This window comes from Aulonocara sp. 'chitande type north' Nkhata Bay, linkage group LG11 (genome assembly GCF_057382095.1).
Source record: "Aulonocara sp. 'chitande type north' Nkhata Bay isolate Kocher_YH1m ecotype deep benthic linkage group LG11, A_spYH_male_GT1.1, whole genome shotgun sequence".
Lineage (NCBI taxonomy): Eukaryota > Metazoa > Chordata > Actinopteri > Cichliformes > Cichlidae > Aulonocara > Aulonocara sp. 'chitande type north' Nkhata Bay.
The window spans coordinates 19,555,639-19,574,888 of NC_141354.1; the positions used below are offsets into that span (position 1 = coordinate 19,555,639).

The 19,250-nt window shown below is 39.0% G+C and overlaps 1 protein-coding gene across 1 annotated transcript; it reads right to left on the reverse strand.

Moving 5' to 3' along the window:
- Positions 1–610: 610 nt before the first annotated feature.
- On the reverse strand, positions 611–15,219 carry LOC147318818 (glucocorticoid modulatory element-binding protein 1-like). Its single transcript, XM_086310944.1, has 10 exons — positions 14,593–15,219; positions 8,700–8,841; positions 7,131–7,189; positions 6,760–6,881; positions 6,497–6,600; positions 5,872–6,056; positions 5,409–5,555; positions 2,676–2,813; positions 2,321–2,437; positions 611–2,236 (listed from the first exon to the last, which is right to left on the reverse strand). Exons 2-10 carry the CDS (start codon positions 8,822–8,824, stop codon positions 1,698–1,700), a joined length of 1,536 nt encoding a protein of 511 aa, XP_086167070.1. The 5' UTR covers positions 8,825–8,841; positions 14,593–15,219; the 3' UTR covers positions 611–1,697.
- Between the last annotated feature and the right edge of the window lie 4,031 nt (positions 15,220–19,250).

Below are 19,250 nucleotides of genomic sequence, written 5' to 3' on the forward strand. Positions count from 1 at the left end.
CCTGCGTGATGCACAGCAGAGCTTTTCTTCCAAGTATTCGAGCCACAGAGCAGCAATTTATATAAACAAGCTCAGAATTCTCCATTATAGTTTAATTTGTGTTAAACTTAATAGAATGTTGCAAAATACTGTTCGAATAATCCAACAGCAGGACAGGTGTCAGCGGAGATGCTGAGAACCGCACTACGATGAAAGTCATTTTATCAGCTGCCACTCACGTTGCCTCACAAACAACTACATCTGCCCAGGCAGTGTTGTGCATGAATTGATAATAACATATCATCAGAGTTCTGAGAGAAGCTGTCAAAGGCAAATCATCAGCGTCTATCACGCGGCCTCGGCATGCAGCTCGAAAAGCAAACAAACAGCGAAACGCAACGGGGAGGCAAACATGAGAAGGCTACTGTACTTCACTGTGTGTGGCCTAAAACGCTGAAGATCGGTCAGTCAAACCGGCGATACCTTAAAAAACAGGACAATTTCCACCGGCTGTCAAAAAGAAACTGCAAGTCCAACACAGTGATCAGGGAACTCACAGCAGCAGTGTTTCCTCCTCTGCAGGCTGATAAGCTGTTCAAATACACTCGTTTCTGTTGTGAGGAGGTCAGTAAGGTAACAGGTGTCCGCGTGAGACGTTAGAACAATCTGACTGTGAGAAGTAATGAGATGAATGAAGCCGCTGAGATTAAAACCAGCAGGGAAACTTTGAATAAACAATGACCTCTGTGCGCAATTTATTGGCTTCCTGCCTGTACGGTCAGTAGATTAACCACCAACGCCCTGACTTTAAAAAGGATCAGTAAATTGAGTGGTGTGAAGTTAGCGCTTGAAGAAAACTCACACGCTGCTGCTGTTAAAAATTCAAAATGCGAAGGTTTTTATTCAAAATGCATTCATTATCGCTCAAGGTCATTTTGATGGCTATTTCTCCCTTCTTACTTTTAACTAGCAAGGGGATAGTTACTGCAAGATTCTGTATTTGTTAGTACTCAGTGTAAGGGGCGTGATTAGAAACTGGGAGCCATACATCTTCAGGCAGGATGTGTCTGCAGGTGGTCAAATCCTAATCACAGCCTGAGTGAGAAATATTTCACAAAATCTAAAAGATATAAATCGCAAAACACAAGTAACAAAATAAGTATTTTACAAGTTGCTAAAAAAATCTATCATTAATTAGTGACAGTGTTCAGCTAGAGGAAGAGTGTCATCAAAGACGGCAGACTTGTAAAGGATTGGAAACACTGATACTATGTGGGTGATAATAATAAAAAAAACAACCAGACCAGCACACGTTCATTGTCACCTGAAATGTCAATGATTTTTTCTGTTAAGTGCTGGTGTCATATAAAATCTCAAAAAGCAGTAATAAATCTTCGTATTGCAAAATAGGGCATATTATGACACCCATAATGACTCGAACAATGGTTTGGGACAGTCGGTCACTTAATCGACGAGTCATTTCAGTTGTATTACCTCTGATGCTGTAAAATCCAGCATTTCCATTTAAGAACATTAAAAAGCGTCTGTGTGAGAAGACAACCCCACTAACCGCTGTCTGTACTGCATATTTCACTGTGGAAAAAGTAGAGTTTGACAAAGTCATATTGTTTTTAATTGTTTCTCCGCTCCGTGTCTTCTTTCAGTTCCCGGCACATTCCCTCAATTAGTCCCGCAGAATCCCTCTGGGGTCGTCTGCCTCACTTACTTTTATGTTTCTTTGATGCCTTTCTCCCCATAATCACCTTTTCAATGTCGTGCAAGCCTTCTGTCACCTCGTCCCTTCTAACATGAGATCCCTCCCAAAACTTTACACTCCCTTGTCCAGGTTCTTTGTGGATCCCTGATGTGTCCTTTCTCTTGTTGCCTTCCCTTCCCAGCCCATGAAACTCCTCCTGGTTGTCTGCCTCACTGATCTCTCGGTCCCCCTCCAGCGTGGCACTGTGGACATCCCTGTCTGTCCTGCCAGTTTCAGCATGACAACGCTGGCTGGTGTAGGCAGAGAAATGGGCAAAGAGCTGAGGGTTTATTGTGAGATGAGGGTAAGATGCAGCACATAAACCTGTGATAGAATGAGGCTGGATCGCTGTGGCTGATTTGACAGAGGGCAGCGAGCTCTGGGGATGGCTGCTCGTCTTGCTTTTACGCTGAGTTCGAGGGTGTTTTAGTGATGCGGCTTTTTTAGATGTCCCTTTATCACAGCTCTGCTTCCCCTTGTCCTCCGAGAGCTCATCAAAGTCTACACAAGAAGAAAATTATCGTTAATTCGCTTCATCGGGGTATCTCTGCATGTGCCGCGTGATAGTTTTGAATGCTTTCTCACCATAAACACTGTTATGGATCTTTTTCTTTTCAGTCTGGCTGCGCCTCAGGTCTGTGGCTTGTTTCACCGAATCCAAAAGCCCAAACATCTCACACAAGGAATTAAGCAGCATGACATCTAACAAAATAATCAAGAGTCAGCTACAAGGCTTTTGAATGATTTGTCCACAATGAAGTCAGCTGTTTGCAAAATCAATAGCAATGAATTTTCAAAGATTTAGCTGGCGGGGCCTTTATTGAAAATCTTTTTGAAACCTGATTTTTCAAGTTTTGACTCAGCTGACGTTTTATTAACATCAACACTGAATCATTTTTCACAGTCCAGAGGTTAGATGGGTACCACTGTGGGCACTTACCTGTTTCCTGCAGGTTTCCGTTCTCACTGCGAAGCTCCACCCGCTTAAAAGTGCTGAACAGTTCATTCTGGAGGCTGGATAGGACCTCCCCCATCATCCCGCAGTCTGCCACACCCTTCCACAGAGTCAACACCCCGTCTACAGGAGGTCAAATAGGTAGGGCGTTATAATGGGATATCAAGAAATCTATGCAAGTGTGTGCATGTTTGTCCTTTCGTTTTGTTAGTTTGTGTAAAAGTATACAATGCTTTGTGTTGCTGTGGGGACAGGCAGCAAGAAAAATAGGGTTGGAGGTGAAATTTGGAGAGAGTCAGAGCTTTGAAAGAGGAAGAAAAGAGAGAAGAAAAACAGAAACAGAATATGTCAGGGTTGGATAAACACTGGGAACAAATATACAGAGATAAAGGAAATAGGAGTGATGCAGCAGTTGGAGAGAGGATGTCAAATATGTGACAGAGGGAACGACAAAAGAGTGTGAAAATGGGTCAGAAAAGAGGTGCTCCAAGAGGAGAGAAAGGAGGGCAAGGCGAATTTGAGAGTGAATGAAGAATTACTGGAGATCTGCCAAAAGAAAAGGAAAACAAGTCAAGCGCATGAAAGTGGTAAAAATGTCAAAGATGCTTGATATGAAATGCATGCAAATTCATGTTTGCTTAAAATCTGTCGAGATAAATGCAGAATGTCTGGTGAAGATATTCCAAATACCGTTTAAGGCCCTCCGAAGTTTAATTCATTCATTTCTTTACATCGTGCATTACAGAGAAGCAGCGCATTTCTTCAGCAGCTGATAGAGGAGTAGAGGTGTAAGCTGTGAATTGGCTATATGTTTTAAGCCCTATGACAAGCAGCACTCCATGTGCTGTGACACATTTCAATTTGCCCTTCACTAAACCATCTCAGGCTATTTTACTGAGGACCCGGACTGAGAGCCTGACAATTTATTTGGAGCCGATACCTATACCTATTTTTAGAAAGTAAAAAAATTCAGATATCAATATTGAACATTATTCTTATTATTAAAACCATCTGTAAAATACCACCACACGTTTTACCTTTTTAAATCGGCACAAACTGTTCCGTGCAAAATTGCTGAGCCACTCCTTATTTCGTTTTATTTTGCTTCCAAGGAAACTAGACTTTTTTAAAATATTTTTAAAGCGAGCAGCAGTTCAAGTCCAGGTTTTCTGAAGGTCTTTCAAACGTTTTTCAGTCCAGTCCTTGTACCTGACCTGATTTTAGTGGAATGTTTCTTTTGTTTGTTAAGTCGTTTAACATTGACCTGTGAATCTTTCAAGCATAAAAAAAAAACATTACACGTGACAAAGAACTCATTTTAAATTGTATCTTGATGGAGTTTATTACAAGCAGCCTGTGTTAGATTTATGGAAGATGCCAAAGATGTCACGGTTTGATATGCAAAGTATTATTGAAAGGTTTTGTCATGGTTCATGGAAATGTTGGAGATCGTGTCAACAAACTTGATGGAATTCTGAACACAGAAACACACCATCAGATTTTGATCCGCTATGTAATACCATGTGGAAAGAATCTGACTAACACTGGCTTCATGTTTCAGCATCACAGTGATACCAAACGCACAACAGAACACTATCGGTCATGGATCGGCCTCCCCAGAGCCCAGAACCTCCTCGAGACTACTTAAAGAAAAGTTGAAAAAAGCTTGAATCAGAGGTTTTAGGCTGTGTTGAAGATTAAAGGTGGTCACACCAAATATTGACTTACAAGCTTGTTAGAACTTTACAAACTCTGTTTTTGACTTATATACTATACTTCAATGTATGTTTTGACATTTTAGTAAATCTCGGCACATTTTTCCCTTTGTCCTAGCAAAATATAAAGAAACGATGGGTGTGTCAAGACTTTTGCACAGTACCAATATCGATGCATCTCTAGGCTAAAGATGCATCGATATCTACTGTCATCTACTTTAAAGAGCACCTGATAAGGTCACTTAAAACACCCTTAAATCAAAGTTTTGGTTAGAATGGCACTTAGAAATGTCAGATGGGGTCAGCAGCTCTTTAAGGACGGTCTGCAGGAATGGCACAACTGCAGATTCAAAGGTTCAGTGTTGGTGGAGGGGTCAAACAATTGATGCTGCAAGAGGTGTGACACAAGGGACAAATGGACTGCAGGATGACTCATTTAAACCCTTCAGGGCAGGTTTCAGGGCTCACAGACATACAACCTCTTGAAGATCTGTGGGCTGAAGTTGTGCCTCCACCCATGATAGCATTGAAACTTTTAAAGTCAAACATTTCTAAGAAACATTTCCTTTAACAGATGGAAAAGTAACACATGCCAGGAGTAAATAAAACCTTCATGATGCCGGAGCCTACAGGACATATTCTAGCATATAACCTGACAGACATTTGCAGTTAAACATGTGACTTGCACATGCTCCATGTGCTGTGCCCAAAACTGCAGTAAGCCACTAAATGGCTTCTAAACAGAGCATATACCCATGTGGCGACTGCTTAAGCACCCAAAGTGGAGCAGTAGAGGTGAGCGGTTTGCTGCTGTGTGGGCTATCATGAAAGGAGATGCCATCTGCTTTCCCGGTTCCAACAGTGACTGATTGTGCACAGATTTTCCCGCTGAACAGTAATTATCTGGGTGTTATCTTTATTTAAAATAGGGCGTACCTGCCTTATGCAGTTTATTAATCTATTCAACAAGCACCCCAGTGTATGCACGTGTTCTTATAATTACCAGGTACGTCAGCCAGCTTTCTTTTGGTAGCATGTCCATTGGCTGTTACAGGGTTTAGAAGCCTCCGTGGACCGTTGCTCCACTCTGCTGCTGCACTAATCCTATCCTGCAAACTCTCCTGCACCTCTGCCGCCTTATGTGCATCTTCTGAAATGGGAACAAAATGCAGTGAAACCCATAATGCGACCACTCCTCTCTGGATTTTATTTTCTTCTGTGCGGTGGTGAGGTAAACATTAAAAGCAAACTTTTTATTGCTGATGTTTATATTTAAACGTCAAGCTTATTAAAGCGTTCACTACTTTCCAAAAAATAAAAAACCCCTAAGGCTGTGTTTCTTTTCTGTAAATGTTCAAGTGGTTTCCAAAGGGTTTAGGTTCTGTTTCCTGAGTGATGCCGCAGCAGCCCAAGCATATGTGGGAGGCAAAAAAAAAGCAGCAAACTGAATGCCAACTGAAATCTACCTGTCACGGGAGACACCTGCCCTCCAACAGGGTCAAGAGCCAGACACGACAGGCTCGGCTGCACCGAGTTCCCAGGAGGAAGCCGCGTTCTGCTGATCAGCACATCAAATTTAGTGCTGTGGCAGGTGTTGCTGCACAGGGTGTCATGCTGGTAGAAATCTATCTGGCCGGAGTCCATCATTTTCCTGCACGGGGAGAGCCAGGTTAACACTGCAAAGTTTCCAGGAAAATATTTACGCTACGTAGCTACGGGGGGATGTTAGGACTGAATTTCCAGTGAGTTCCTGATAGCTTCTCAGCGGTGTGCTCGACACAGAGTGCCTTGATCTGGCCTCTGGAGGAATGAAGATGAAAAGAACAGATAGGGCCTTTTGAGCTTTGTGTACCATCTCACAGTAATACCAACAACAAGCGCAAACATGATAAAGAGGTGAGAAGTGTTTCTCGGCAGCTTGCATCCGTGCTATTTGATCCTGCTATCATGATAATGCCACTTACAGACTGCCTCTGGAATGCACCGGCAAACCCTGACAGACTCCAAGCAGCTGCAAATTATATGAGTGAGACTTTAGCTGTACGCCGCTCTACAACAAAAAGCAGACAAAAAGAAGTTATATGAGTCTACCTGAGCATTACTCCTCCCAGCCTGATGGCTCTTTTCCAGTCCTTTAGAGTAGCTTTCCCTGCCAGATGCACAAACTGCTTAGGACTGATGAGCTCGTCATTGAACTGTTAAAAAAAAAAAAGGGAGGACAGCACACATTATGTTTCTGAGAGAGTAATAAGACAGAAGGGACCAAAATGCCATCGCGGAGAAAGGTTTTCAAAAATAAATTTTGCAGTAATAATAAGGTAATAATTAAACGATCACACTAAACATCAACTTACTTTGACGCATCTGACGTTGATTCCGGGGCACACAAACTTCTTAAACAGCAGCACCGCCCTGCTGTCTCCGCAAGTGATGGGGTAGCCATACTCGACCTCATCTCCATCTGCTTCACTGTCATCTAAACGTTACAGAACACAAACATCGCCATGACCGCCTGCAGCGGCATTACAGTGTGCATTTGCAGTAATGAAAGTCAGAATCGTCAAACACCCCAGGAGGTTTGTCAATACTCTCCGTGTATATCTGTTACATGACAGTGAAGCTTGAGAGATTCATTATTCCGTTTACTGCATCGGTTAGACTGAATAAGCTGTGTGTTTGAAAGGTTCAGTTCAGCAATTAGTTGCAATGTCTTTGTGTCATTCACCATGATGCGTCTCTATGGCCAGGACTGTAGTGCCAGTGTCTGCAATGTCATCATTCATCCTGCAGAGGGCGACAGATCCACACATATAAAATAATTATTTATTGCACGCAAGCCTTGGAAATATTCTTAAAATGCGTGCAAGTTGGCTGCATGTATACACAGAACGACCAGATGTCACTCTTTATGTGGGACTGTAAAGCATTTGTATTGTTTATAGAGGAAATATCCTCAGTGTCAGTATTTGTTAGTTTGCTTTAAAAAAACTTTTACAATTTGCCTGATAAAGCATTGATGACGTCTTTATTGAGACTTTGGATGTCTACAAGAATCTCAGCCTCCATACAATAATAATTTAAGAAGTCTAAAACTAACACTGAAACTAAGAAAAAAATCAACTAAAGCCAAACATTTCCAAACAATAAAAATACTGGCAGCCACCAGTGCTACTCAGTGCATAATAAAGGAAGATTTTTTACTATAGTCAAAGGAAGGTCAGCCTGCATGATGGTATGCCTGTCAATGACATTTTCCCCCCCAAAAATCTGTCTTTTTATGGCAATGGGAGGCGCTACAGGAGCCTCCGGACTAAGACCACCAGGTACCGGAACAGCTTCTTCCCCACAGCTGTCAGACTCCTGAACTCTGCCTCCTGACATCTGACCCACGTTAACACATGGACTGAACATACACACAACCACAATGGACAACTGTACCCTCAAACACACAATAATAACATGGACTGAACCACCACTCACAACCACTAGCACTTTATATAGCCTCTGTAGGAATTATATCTCACTTATCTTAACTGCACTACTGTATAGCTCTGTGTAAATAATCATTCTGTACATTCGATAATTTTTAATCCTACAACTGTTTACAACTTGCATAGTTCCCATTTCTGTATAGCTGTATATCCCAGATTCTGTAAAGTTATTTATTTCATATTCTGTATAGTTTTTCATATTTATATCCTGTCCATATCCTGTACATAGCTTGTACTCACTACAGCCTGTACATACTTATAGTTATAGAATATTCACAACATACTTCATACCGTGTACATTATAACATACCATAATAGACCCATTTCTGTAATATACTCACATATCTATATTATTGCTAATATATATTGTAATATATCTATATCACTAAAGCACTTCTGGATGGATGCAAACTGCATTTCGTTGCCCTGTACCTGTGCATGTGCAATGACAATAAAGTTGAATTCTATTCTATTCTATTCTATTCAATCTGTGAATGCATCCATACTGAAACTCAAAGACTGTTAGCTAAAAGAATCAACAGTGAAATAACAATAACTTCAGTTTCCTTTTATGCTCATTGTATTTATTTAGCAAGAGTTGGAAAGGTTGCCTTTAAATATAATATAGTTGTTAAGGTGTCTCACTTTAGGATGTGGTCATCTTCTGTATACCTGCCTGATTTTGTGTTCTTTGAATTAAGTCTGCATTAAACAACAGATGTATCTCACATAATTTGTTTAACACAAAGATCACTGTGCTCTTCACACAAACAAAGCGCTTATATTAATACGAGCCACTTTACCCATGCAGGACGGGCTGCAGGTGCAAGAGGACTTGAGATTTTTGCTCAGTACTGCTGTGCTCTCCCTCCTCTTCCCTCGCAGTCATGACCTCCTCTGAAGACACGGTGACCTGAGCACCCGCCATCACCTCTCTTCTCGGAGCTGCAGACAGAAAAGGGCGAGCAGGCGTGTTAACGTCCACATGACAAGTGTGCACGCTTTAATGCACATGCAAATCACTGAGTTTTACCCACCCACCCCCTCTAACAGCCTTTTCTTGCATGCAACTGTCATAGAAATGAGTCCATACAGGGCTTAAAATGACATAATCCTCACATCACCGGGCCTTGCTTCCTATGCTGCTGCTAAGAATGCACAAGAACATCGTAAATACTGAAACAAAAGCTTACAGCTTTTACTAAAGCACTGCCTACAAACGTAACACAGCAAAGTCTATTCAAGGATATTCATCTATTTAATTCATTCAGTCAAAGGAATAATCTGACATCAGATCAGTCAGTCTGTTGAACAAATGCAATCTGCAGGAGCATTGTTACCAGATGAAATAAAGCAGTCTGCAAAGCATGCTGCCATGTAGCCTGCCTATATGTATGTGTATGTGTGTGCTATAATTATGGCTACAGAACACCTTAAGAATTTGCTTTAAAAATTGGCACATAATCACATTATGGAGTGGTCAAATGTGAACAAAGTACCCACTGGACTGTGATAATATACGGTCAGTGCGAAATGGGAAACCGCTCCAGGGTAAAAAGCTACTGATTAATAATAAATAAAGTGCTTTTGCAATCATTCGAGCCTGATTCTCTCTATTATATCACTGGTGTCAAGCCAGCCTCCAATTCGAGACTTGCAGTCAAGCCAGCCTCCAGTTTGTTTTACGTTCCCTGTGTATTCAAAGTATTACGGGAATGGATGTGGAAACCGGATTTCAAAATAAAAGCCAACTTCGAGTGAATTAACAGATATGTTAAGAACATAATAACATATAATTTAGGCTTTTTTTTTTTTACAAACTCTAATGTTAGATCTATATGACACAGCCTTGTACCCTAATTGTGCCCTGTCACTATCAAGGCCATCTTATTTTGGATTTCAAAGTAAAAGCCCTGTGAATCTTCATTTTTGAACTACTCTTTCAATGACTTAATAATGCTCTTAAAAGCAAAAGTCGTATTTCCAAATACTATTTGAACTTTATATCAACACTTTCCAACCACAGTCTTTTTACAGTGATACCATATCAATATCAAGTCAGTCTGATTTTGCCTTTCATAGTAATGGCCCTTTGAAATTGTCCATAATTGACTTAATCTTCTAACGATTCAAAATGCTCTAAAATGAAAAATTCTTGTTTCCACAGGGTAATTCCACCTTAGATCAACAGTATACAGCCCCACAGTGATACCATATCAATATCAAGTCATTCTGATTATGCCTTCCAAAATAAAAGCCTTTTTAAATTGTCCATAATTGACCTAACTTTCAGTGATTTCAAAATGTTTTAAAATGGAAATTTCCTGTTTCCACAGGGTAATTCCACTCCAGATCAACAGTATACAACCTCACGATGTTACCATATCAATATCAAGACATTCTGATATTGCTTTAAAAAATAAAAGCATTTTCAAACTGCCCATATCTGACTTGCTCCTGGAACAATTTCAAAATGCTCTAAAATGGCACATTCCTGTTTCCACAGGGTAATTCCACTTTAGATCAACAGTATACAGCCCCACAGTGATACCATATCAATATCAAGTCATTCTGATTTTGCTCTCAAAAATAAAAGCCTTTTCAAATTGTCCATAATTGACCTAACTTTCAGTGATTTCAAAATGCTCTAAAAAGGAAAATTCCTGTTTCCACAGGGTAATTCCACCTTAGATCAACAGTATACAGCCCCACAGTGATACCATATCAATATCAAGTCATTCTGATTATGCCTTCCAAAATAAAAGCCTTTTTAAATTGTCCATAATTGACCTAACTTTCAGTGATTTCAAAATGCTCTAAAATGGAAATTTCCTGTTTCCACAGCATAATTCCACTTTAGATCAATAGTATCCAACCCCACAGTGATACCATATCAATATCAAATCAGTCTGATGTTGCCTTCCAAAATAAAAGACTTTTCAAATTGCCAATATACGACCTACTCTTTTAAAGAATTCAGAACGCTCTAAAAATGAAACTTGCTCTTTCCACAGGATGAATCCATGTTAGATCAAAAGTGTACATCCACACCATGGTACTACTTCAATTTCAAGTCATTCTGATTTTGCCTTCCAAAATAATGGCCTGTTGAAAATGCCAATAACTTACCTAACTTTCAGTGATTTCGGAATGCTCTAAAAAGGAAATTTTCTGTTTCCACAGAATAATTTCACTTTAAATCAACAGTATACAACCCCACAGAGATACGATGTTAAGATCAAGTCACTCTGATTTTGCCTTCCAAAATAAAAGTATTTTCAAATTGCCCGTAGACGACCTACTCGTTTAACGATTTCAAAATGCTCTTAAATTGAAAGATGCTGTTTCCACAGGATAATTCCACTTTAGATCAACAGTATCCAACCCGACAGTAAAACCATGTAAATTTCATGTTGGTCTGATTTCGCCTTTCAAATTAATGGCCCGTCGAATTTGTCCATATGTGATATACTCTTTCAATTATTTCAGAATGTTTTAAAAATGAAAATTGCTGTTTCAACACATATTGGGTTTTCATTTTGAAAAGCAAAATCAGACTCAATTGATTATGACAGAATTGAATCATAAAGATGATGTAAAAGGAAGCCGAAATTGCCACTAGGTTGTAATTGATAGTACGTTTATATTTTAAGTCTGTGGAAAGATGTCATTCTAAATAAAGAAATTACAAAACAGCTTGCAAACCAACCATGACATCTTTCCACAGACTTAAAATATAAACGTACTATCAATTACAACCTAGTGGCAATTTCGGCTTCCTTTTACATCATCTTTATGATTCAATTCTGTCATAATCAATTGAGTCTGATTTTGCTTTTCAAAATGAAAACCCAATATGTGTTGAAACAGCAATTTTCATTTTTAAAACATTCTGAAATAATTGAAAGAGTATATCACATATGGACAAATTCGACGGGCCATTAATTTGAAAGGCGAAATCAGACCAACATGAAATTTACATGGTTTTACTGTCGGGTTGGATACTGTTGATCTAAAGTGGAATTATCCTGTGGAAACAGCATCTTTCAATTTAAGAGCATTTTGAAATCGTTAAACGAGTAGGTCGTCTACGGGCAATTTGAAAATACTTTTATTTTGGAAGGCAAAATCAGAGTGACTTGATCTTAACATCGTATCTCTGTGGGGTTGTATACTGTTGATTTAAAGTGAAATTATTCTGTGGAAACAGAAAATTTCCTTTTTAGAGCATTCCGAAATCACTGAAAGTTAGGTAAGTTATTGGCATTTTCAACAGGCCATTATTTTGGAAGGCAAAATCAGAATGACTTGAAATTGAAGTAGTACCATGGTGTGGATGTACACTTTTGATCTAACATGGATTCATCCTGTGGAAAGAGCAAGTTTCATTTTTAGAGCGTTCTGAATTCTTTAAAAGAGTAGGTCGTATATCGGCAATTTGAAAAGTCTTTTATTTTGGAAGGCAACATCAGACTGATTTGATATTGATATGGTATCACTGTGGGGTTGGATACTATTGATCTAAAGTGGAATTATGCTGTGGAAACAGCAATTTTCCATCTTAGAGCATTTTGAATTCGCTCCAAGAGTAAGTCATATATGGGCAAATTGAAAAAGTTTTTATTTTGAAAAGCAAAATCAGACTGACTTGAAATTGACATGGTAACATCGTGAGGTTGTATACTGTTGAACTAAAGTGAAATTATCCTGTGGAAACAGCAAAATTCTGTTTAAGAACATTTTGAAATCGTCAAAAAAGTAGGCCGTATATGCTCAATTTGAAAGGGCATTTATTTTGGAAGGCATAATCAGAATGACTTGATATTGATATGGTATCACTGTGGGGCTGTATACTGTTGATCTAAGGTGGAATTACCCTGTGGAAACAGGAAATTTCCATTTTAGAGCATTTTGAAATCACTGAAAGTTAGGTCAATTGTGGACAATTTGAAAAGGCTTTTACTTTGGAAGGCAAAATCAGAATGACTTGACATTGATATGGTATCACTGTGGGGCTGTATACTGTTGATCTAAAGTGGAATTACCCTGTGGAAACAGGAAATTTCCATTTTAGAGCATTTTGAAATCACTGAAAGTTAGGTCAATTATGGACAATTTAAAAAGGCTTTTATTTTGGAAGGCATAATCAGAATGACTTGATATTGATATGGTATCACTGTGGGGCTGTATACTGTTGATCTAAGGTGGAATTACCCTGTGGAAACAGGAATTTTCCTTTTTAGAGCATTTTGAAATCACTGAAAGTTAGGTCAATTATGGACAATTTGAAAAGGCTTTTATTTTTGAGAGCAAAATCAGAATGACTTGATATTGATATGGTATCACTGTGGGGCTGTATACTGTTGATCTAAAGTGGAATTACCCTGTGGAAACAGGAATGTGCCATTTTAGAGCATTTTGAAATTGTTCCAGGAGCAAGTCAGATATGGGCAGTTTGAAAATGCTTTTATTTTTTAAAGCAATATCAGAATGTCTTGATATTGATATGGTAACATCGTGAGGTTGTATACTGTTGATCTGGAGTGGAATTACCCTGTGGAAACAGGAAATTTCCATTTTAAAACATTTTGAAATCACTGAAAGTTAGGTCAATTATGGACAATTTAAAAAGGCTTTTATTTTGGAAGGCATAATCAGAATGACTTGATATTGATATGGTATCACTGTGGGGCTGTATACTGTTGATCTAAGGTGGAATTACCCTGTGGAAACAAGAATTTTTCATTTTAGAGCATTTTGAATCGTTAGAAGATTAAGTCAATTATGGACAATTTCAAAGGGCCATTACTATGAAAGGCAAAATCAGACTGACTTGATATTGATATGGTATCACTGTAAAAAGACTGTGGTTGGAAAGTGTTGATATAAAGTTCAAATAGTATTTGGAAATACGACTTTTGCTTTTAAGAGCATTATTAAGTCATTGAAAGAGTAGTTCAAAAATGAAGATTCACAGGGCTTTTACTTTGAAATCCAAAATAAGATGGCCTTGATAGTGACAGGGCACAATTAGGGTACAAGGCTGTGTCATATAGATCTAACATTAGAGTTTGTAAAAAAAAAAAAAGCCTAAATTATATGTTATTATGTTCTTAACATATCTGTTAATTCACTCGAAGTTGGCTTTTATTTTGAAATCCGGTTTCCACATCCATTCCCGTAATACTTTGAATACACAGGGAACGTAAAACAAACTGGAGGCTGGCTTGACTGCAAGTCTCGAATTGGAGGCTGGCTTGACACAAGTATTATATCACTTCAGTCCAACATAAGTAGGAGATGATAGCAGATACATATGAAAGGCACCGAGGAGAAACTCATTTATAAACTGTTTGGGTGATTCCACAGCAGAGACACAGTGGCTGGCAGGCTTGTTATGCAGTAAAGAGCAGATAACAGCACTGATTAATAACTTCCACGCTGTATTAAGTGGCCTTAACACAGTGTGGATCACCAACTCATACAGCACGAACAGTTGCGTGCCTTGCTCACACTCCTGCACCCACTCAAACTGACGTCTGCTTGGTGCGGAGGCACGCACACCCCGACAGGGACGCGCGACCCTGTCCTTTGAAAAAATAAAAATAAAAAGGCGCACAAAACACCGTGTCCCGTGTCAAACTCCCACACACTCTACCTGCGACTGTATGTAGACATTGTCGTAGTTTTACTCACCGTTTTACAGCAGGGGATAATTCATCCTCCGGTCGTCAGAGAAGTGCGATAGCATGCGCAGTGCTGCTTCGCTTAGACTTCCTGCAGTGAAGGCAGCATTTGCCTGAGAAGCATCTGTCCCGTTGTCACGAGAAGCGGTTGGCTCGCACGCGATGTGTAAATCGGTCAGACTGCTCTTATGTGGCTTGGATTGAGCGCCTCCACGGCTGTGCACAGGCTGAAAGCTTTCCATCCTCAGAGCATGTTTCCAATCCAGGGAAAATCCGCAAGAACTATTATTATTATTATTAGTAGTAGTAGTAGTATCATTATTATTACACAAATTACATATCTTAGCTCAACAATCTGGGTTTTGTTTGTTACACGTGTAGCTTTATGGTTTTAATACGACAGGCTCAACCCTCACGTCACCTACATATTTGATTGATTGATTGAATCTTTATTTTGAACATGTTGAAAAAGTACAACAAAATAGAATTAAAAGAGACAAATGAACAAAGCAAAACAAAAGGAAAACGAGCAACCACAACTCCAAATAACGTTCATGTTCAAAAAGGAGCAGGAAGAAGCATAAGCTTATTTAATCCCACCCCTTTTCCACTATCTAGTATCAATAGACTACAGAAATACCTCCTTGCAATTACATTATATGTCATGTGTATTTTTTTTTTAAAATATATATACATATATGTTTCTATCTATCCATACATACGTATATACACATACGCATATATACACATTTTCAATAACCCCATTAACACCTCAGGGATACACAACCTACAAATATATATATATATATATATATACCCAGGGGCGGAGCGTGGGGGTGGCTTACGGGGCTTAAGCCCGGGTTGTTTTGTCAGAAGCCCGGGGTATTTTGGAGTGTAATTTTTTCATAGTTAGATGCCTGGCTGACAACTGTATAAAACAAAAAGTACACACAATATTCGAAGCACATAGTGCACACTGTGGGAATTTACGACTGTGCGTGAATCCCCCCCTGATATTGGTATGATCCAAGCTCAGGCACTAAGCGACTGAGCGAGGGGGCGGGACAGCTGCTGCCCGTGAGTGCGCTGTTGGAGAGACGGAGCCAGCCATACTAAGGAGAGCTTAAGTTTTATGGAACGCCAGGACTGCCATAATGAATTAATTAAATACACCATTAAATAATTAATTAAATGTGGCAATAATTAATTAAAATTGGAATTAATTAATTAAATAAATAGTTATGACACATGTAATTAATTAATTATTGACACATTTAATTAATTATTTATGTATTTCACATTTTAATTAATTATTGACACATTTAATTAATTATTGACACATTTAATTAATTATTTAATGATATATTTATTTATTTCATTTTGGCAGTCCTGACGCCTGGCTCTCGTCATGAAATAATTTTATCTGTCAGCCTCACCCATCAAACTCAGGGGGCGGGGTTAACGCTGCCCATGCAGCTTCTCTAACATTTGATTGGTTGCCGTGCAAAGTAAGTCAAAACAGGTCGATCCTAGAAAATCGATTGCTTGTGTAGACTTGGGGCAGCCAGTTATCCCAGAATGCAGATCAAATCACAAGCAGCAATGGTGGTGGTGTAGTTTTAAAATACCCCGTTTTTCTGTCACCAGCTACACTTTTAACAGTGTTTTAGCCGCGAATGTCGCGACGTATGTCTGGTCAGGTTGTCAACATAGAACATGTTTGCAAAAGTGCTCAGATGTTTTCAGAGATTTCACTAGCTCTGCTAACAGTTAGCATGCAGAGTGCACCGAGGGGGTTACGTTAACCGGTTTGTTTACATATTCCACTCTCCGTGTTCCACATGTTGCATTCGCAGATTCTCATTTTCACCGAACGATCGTCTCTTTCCGCCTGGTCTTGTGTCTCTGTGCTTCTGTAACATAAAGAACGAGCTGACATTTTTCTCACGAAACCAGCGATCAGCTCAACAGACCCTCAGTTTACCTGCATGCATCCTCCTCCTCATCTGTCAGCTGTTTAACACCTGCTGCTAATTCAAGAAACACGCCTAGTTACCTGGTGATAGTCACAGTTTAACTGGGCAGCCGGTGCTCGATATAACGCAATGTCAGCGCATTTTTCTGCACAAGATAAGTAAATATAGTGTTTTCCCCGAGCGCAGAGCTGCTGGAGCTCGTTTCCTTACAGAGCACTTTATAGGCGAGCCAGCTTTATCAGCGGCTGATGTCCAATCACCGGCACACAGCTTTCAAACCTCAGCTGAGTTTTAGCTCTCAGTGGTTAAACGCTGGACTTCATTCACTCAGGTTCTGTCTGTCGGGTCACGTTTACTTCGCTGTTTTATTTACAACTGAGCAAATCGGTTTGGCTGAGGTTAAAGTTACGTTTCATAACTGCATAGTTTCACAGACGTTTAATGGTTCACTGGCACATGTGTTAGACTGAACTATCATCTAAATATCATCTGTTTTTTAATAGTTATTCAACTGTATTCTAAGCACCAGCTGTCTGTTAGAATGTGATTTTTTTTCTCTCTCTGTTGGCAGAGGTATAAAAATGCGCAGGAAAATCTGACATGCATGGCGAACTTCACCGACGATATTTAGGGAGGAATAAACACACATCAAACATAAATGAACCATTTGCCTGTCTCCATAATTGAGAGAATTTTCTCTTCTTATGTCAACACTCTCTCTCTTTTTTTTTTTGCTTTTTTTTTTGCTTTTTCGGTCATGTTATGTTTACCTGTCAAAGGCTTGTTACAAACTATGAAACACATTGTGCAGACTTCTGGATGTTAGAAGAAAACTAATACTGCTCATGAAGGAGACTAAAGGCAGGAAGGTGTCCTTTAAAACTAAACATGTTAATAGGACCTCCCTGTTTATATCATAGTTTATGATATAGCACGTGTATTTCAGTAATAGCCTGCTGAGGCCACTATACGTGCTGGCCTCATATCAAATGTGAAGGCAGACTGAGTCTATGTTTGACGTTTTTTATATCTAATCTTCCTTTTCAAACATTTAAACAGCAGCGAGTCTGCAGCTGAGGGAATACAAATTCAAATTGTCGGAACAGGTTTGCTCGTTTCTTGGATTCATTTGGTGATTTATTAAATGTATAACTGTTATTCTAATCTGCTGCTGAGTCTCTTACACTTTTCTTTATGCTGTATATTTTCACGTCTCTGGAATAGTTGGCAGTTAGATAGTCAGCTGGGAAACTTTGTGTTAACTCATGGAGCTGAGGATATCGTGGATATGCTGACCTCGCTGCGTGGTGTACAGAGCGAGGTCAGCATGATTAATATTCACAATAAAAATATTAGCCGAACATCATGAAGTCTGTATGTGTTTCATAGTGTCGAACAACCTTTGTACAGTTAAAGCCAGCAGTTACTACATGACGGAAACACCAACGTTATCTCTTTTATGTGTTTATACACAGGTCACGCTGATTACTGAACAAAAACCCAAAGATCAGATGTTAAACAGATTTATTTGCTCTCTCTCCTCCTTAAACATGTTTTTAATGTTAGTTATAATTCAGAATTGGCGACTGAAACACGTAGGACACATAAGAACATCAGGAAATAAAACATCGATAAATATAACCTCAGTAAAAGAAGTCAGCGGGGGTTACTACAGCTGTGTACCGGGGCCTGCGCTTTGTCGGTGGGATTGCTTGCGAGGCGAGCGGGTCTATCCCACGCTTTGCCGTGAGACTGGGCAGACATCTCCGAAATCATCGAAACACTTTTGCAAAGAGGCTGTATCTTGACAAACCGACCAGACACATGAAGATTAAACCACTACATTCTCGGCTAAAAAAATATTAAAACGGTATTTGGTAACACACAAACAGGGTTTTTCAAAGCTCAGTTCTGTTAGCTTCCACATGCCGGTTGTTGTGTGCTAGAAACAATGGCCACCAGGCCAAAGCAATGGTTTTGACTCGATCAGCGTTAACCCCGCCCCCTGAGTTTGATGGGTGAGGCTGACAGATAAAATTATTTCATGATGAGAGCCAGGCGTCAGGACTGCCAAAATGAAATAAATAAATATATCATTAAATAATTAATTAAATGTGTCAATAATTAATGAAATGTGTCAATAATTAATTAAAATGTGAAATACATAAATAATTAATTAAATGTGTCAATAATTAATTAATTAAATGTGTCAATAATTAATTAAAATGTGAAATACATAAATAATTAATTAAATGTGTCAATAATTAATTAATTACATGTGTCATAACTATTTATTTAATTAATTAATTCCAATTTTAATTAATTATTGCCACATTTAATTAATTATTTAATGGTGTATTTAATTAATTCATTATGGCAGTCCTGGCGTTCCATAAAGTTTGACCAGGTACCAAAGCAAATCATTCGTACCGTACAAATAATGTAAATATGACGGTGCATCACGAAAGATTGATATGAAACTGATCACTTGACCAATATTACGTTACTTGCTCTTCAAGTGAATCAACAAATGGCAAAATGAAAAGCCGAACAAATGCTATTTTTTTTAGAGAGTCTTAGCTTACGTGTGTTTATTTCATATTTTCAGTTCTTACCCTCCCCGACTAAATCGGTTTCAGTTATGTACTGAAACATAAGAATGGACATTCGAGGGTTCTTTCAAAGAAAAAAC

What these genes read in the sequence shown, in the direction of transcription:
- LOC147318818 (XM_086310944.1), bottom strand. Translation starts at nt 8,824, where the DNA reads ATGGCGGGTGCTCAGGTCACCGTGTCTTCAGAGGAGGTCATGACTGCG. An exon ending in GGCCATAGAGACGCATCATG is followed by an intron (nt 6,882 to 7,130) that starts GTGAATGACACA and finishes TGTAACGTTTAG; the next exon opens with ATGACAGTGAAGCAGATGGA. An exon ending in AAAGCTGGCTGACGTACCTG is followed by an intron (nt 2,814 to 5,408) that starts GTAATTATAAGA and finishes GACCTCCTGTAG; the next exon opens with ACGGGGTGTTGACTCTGTGG.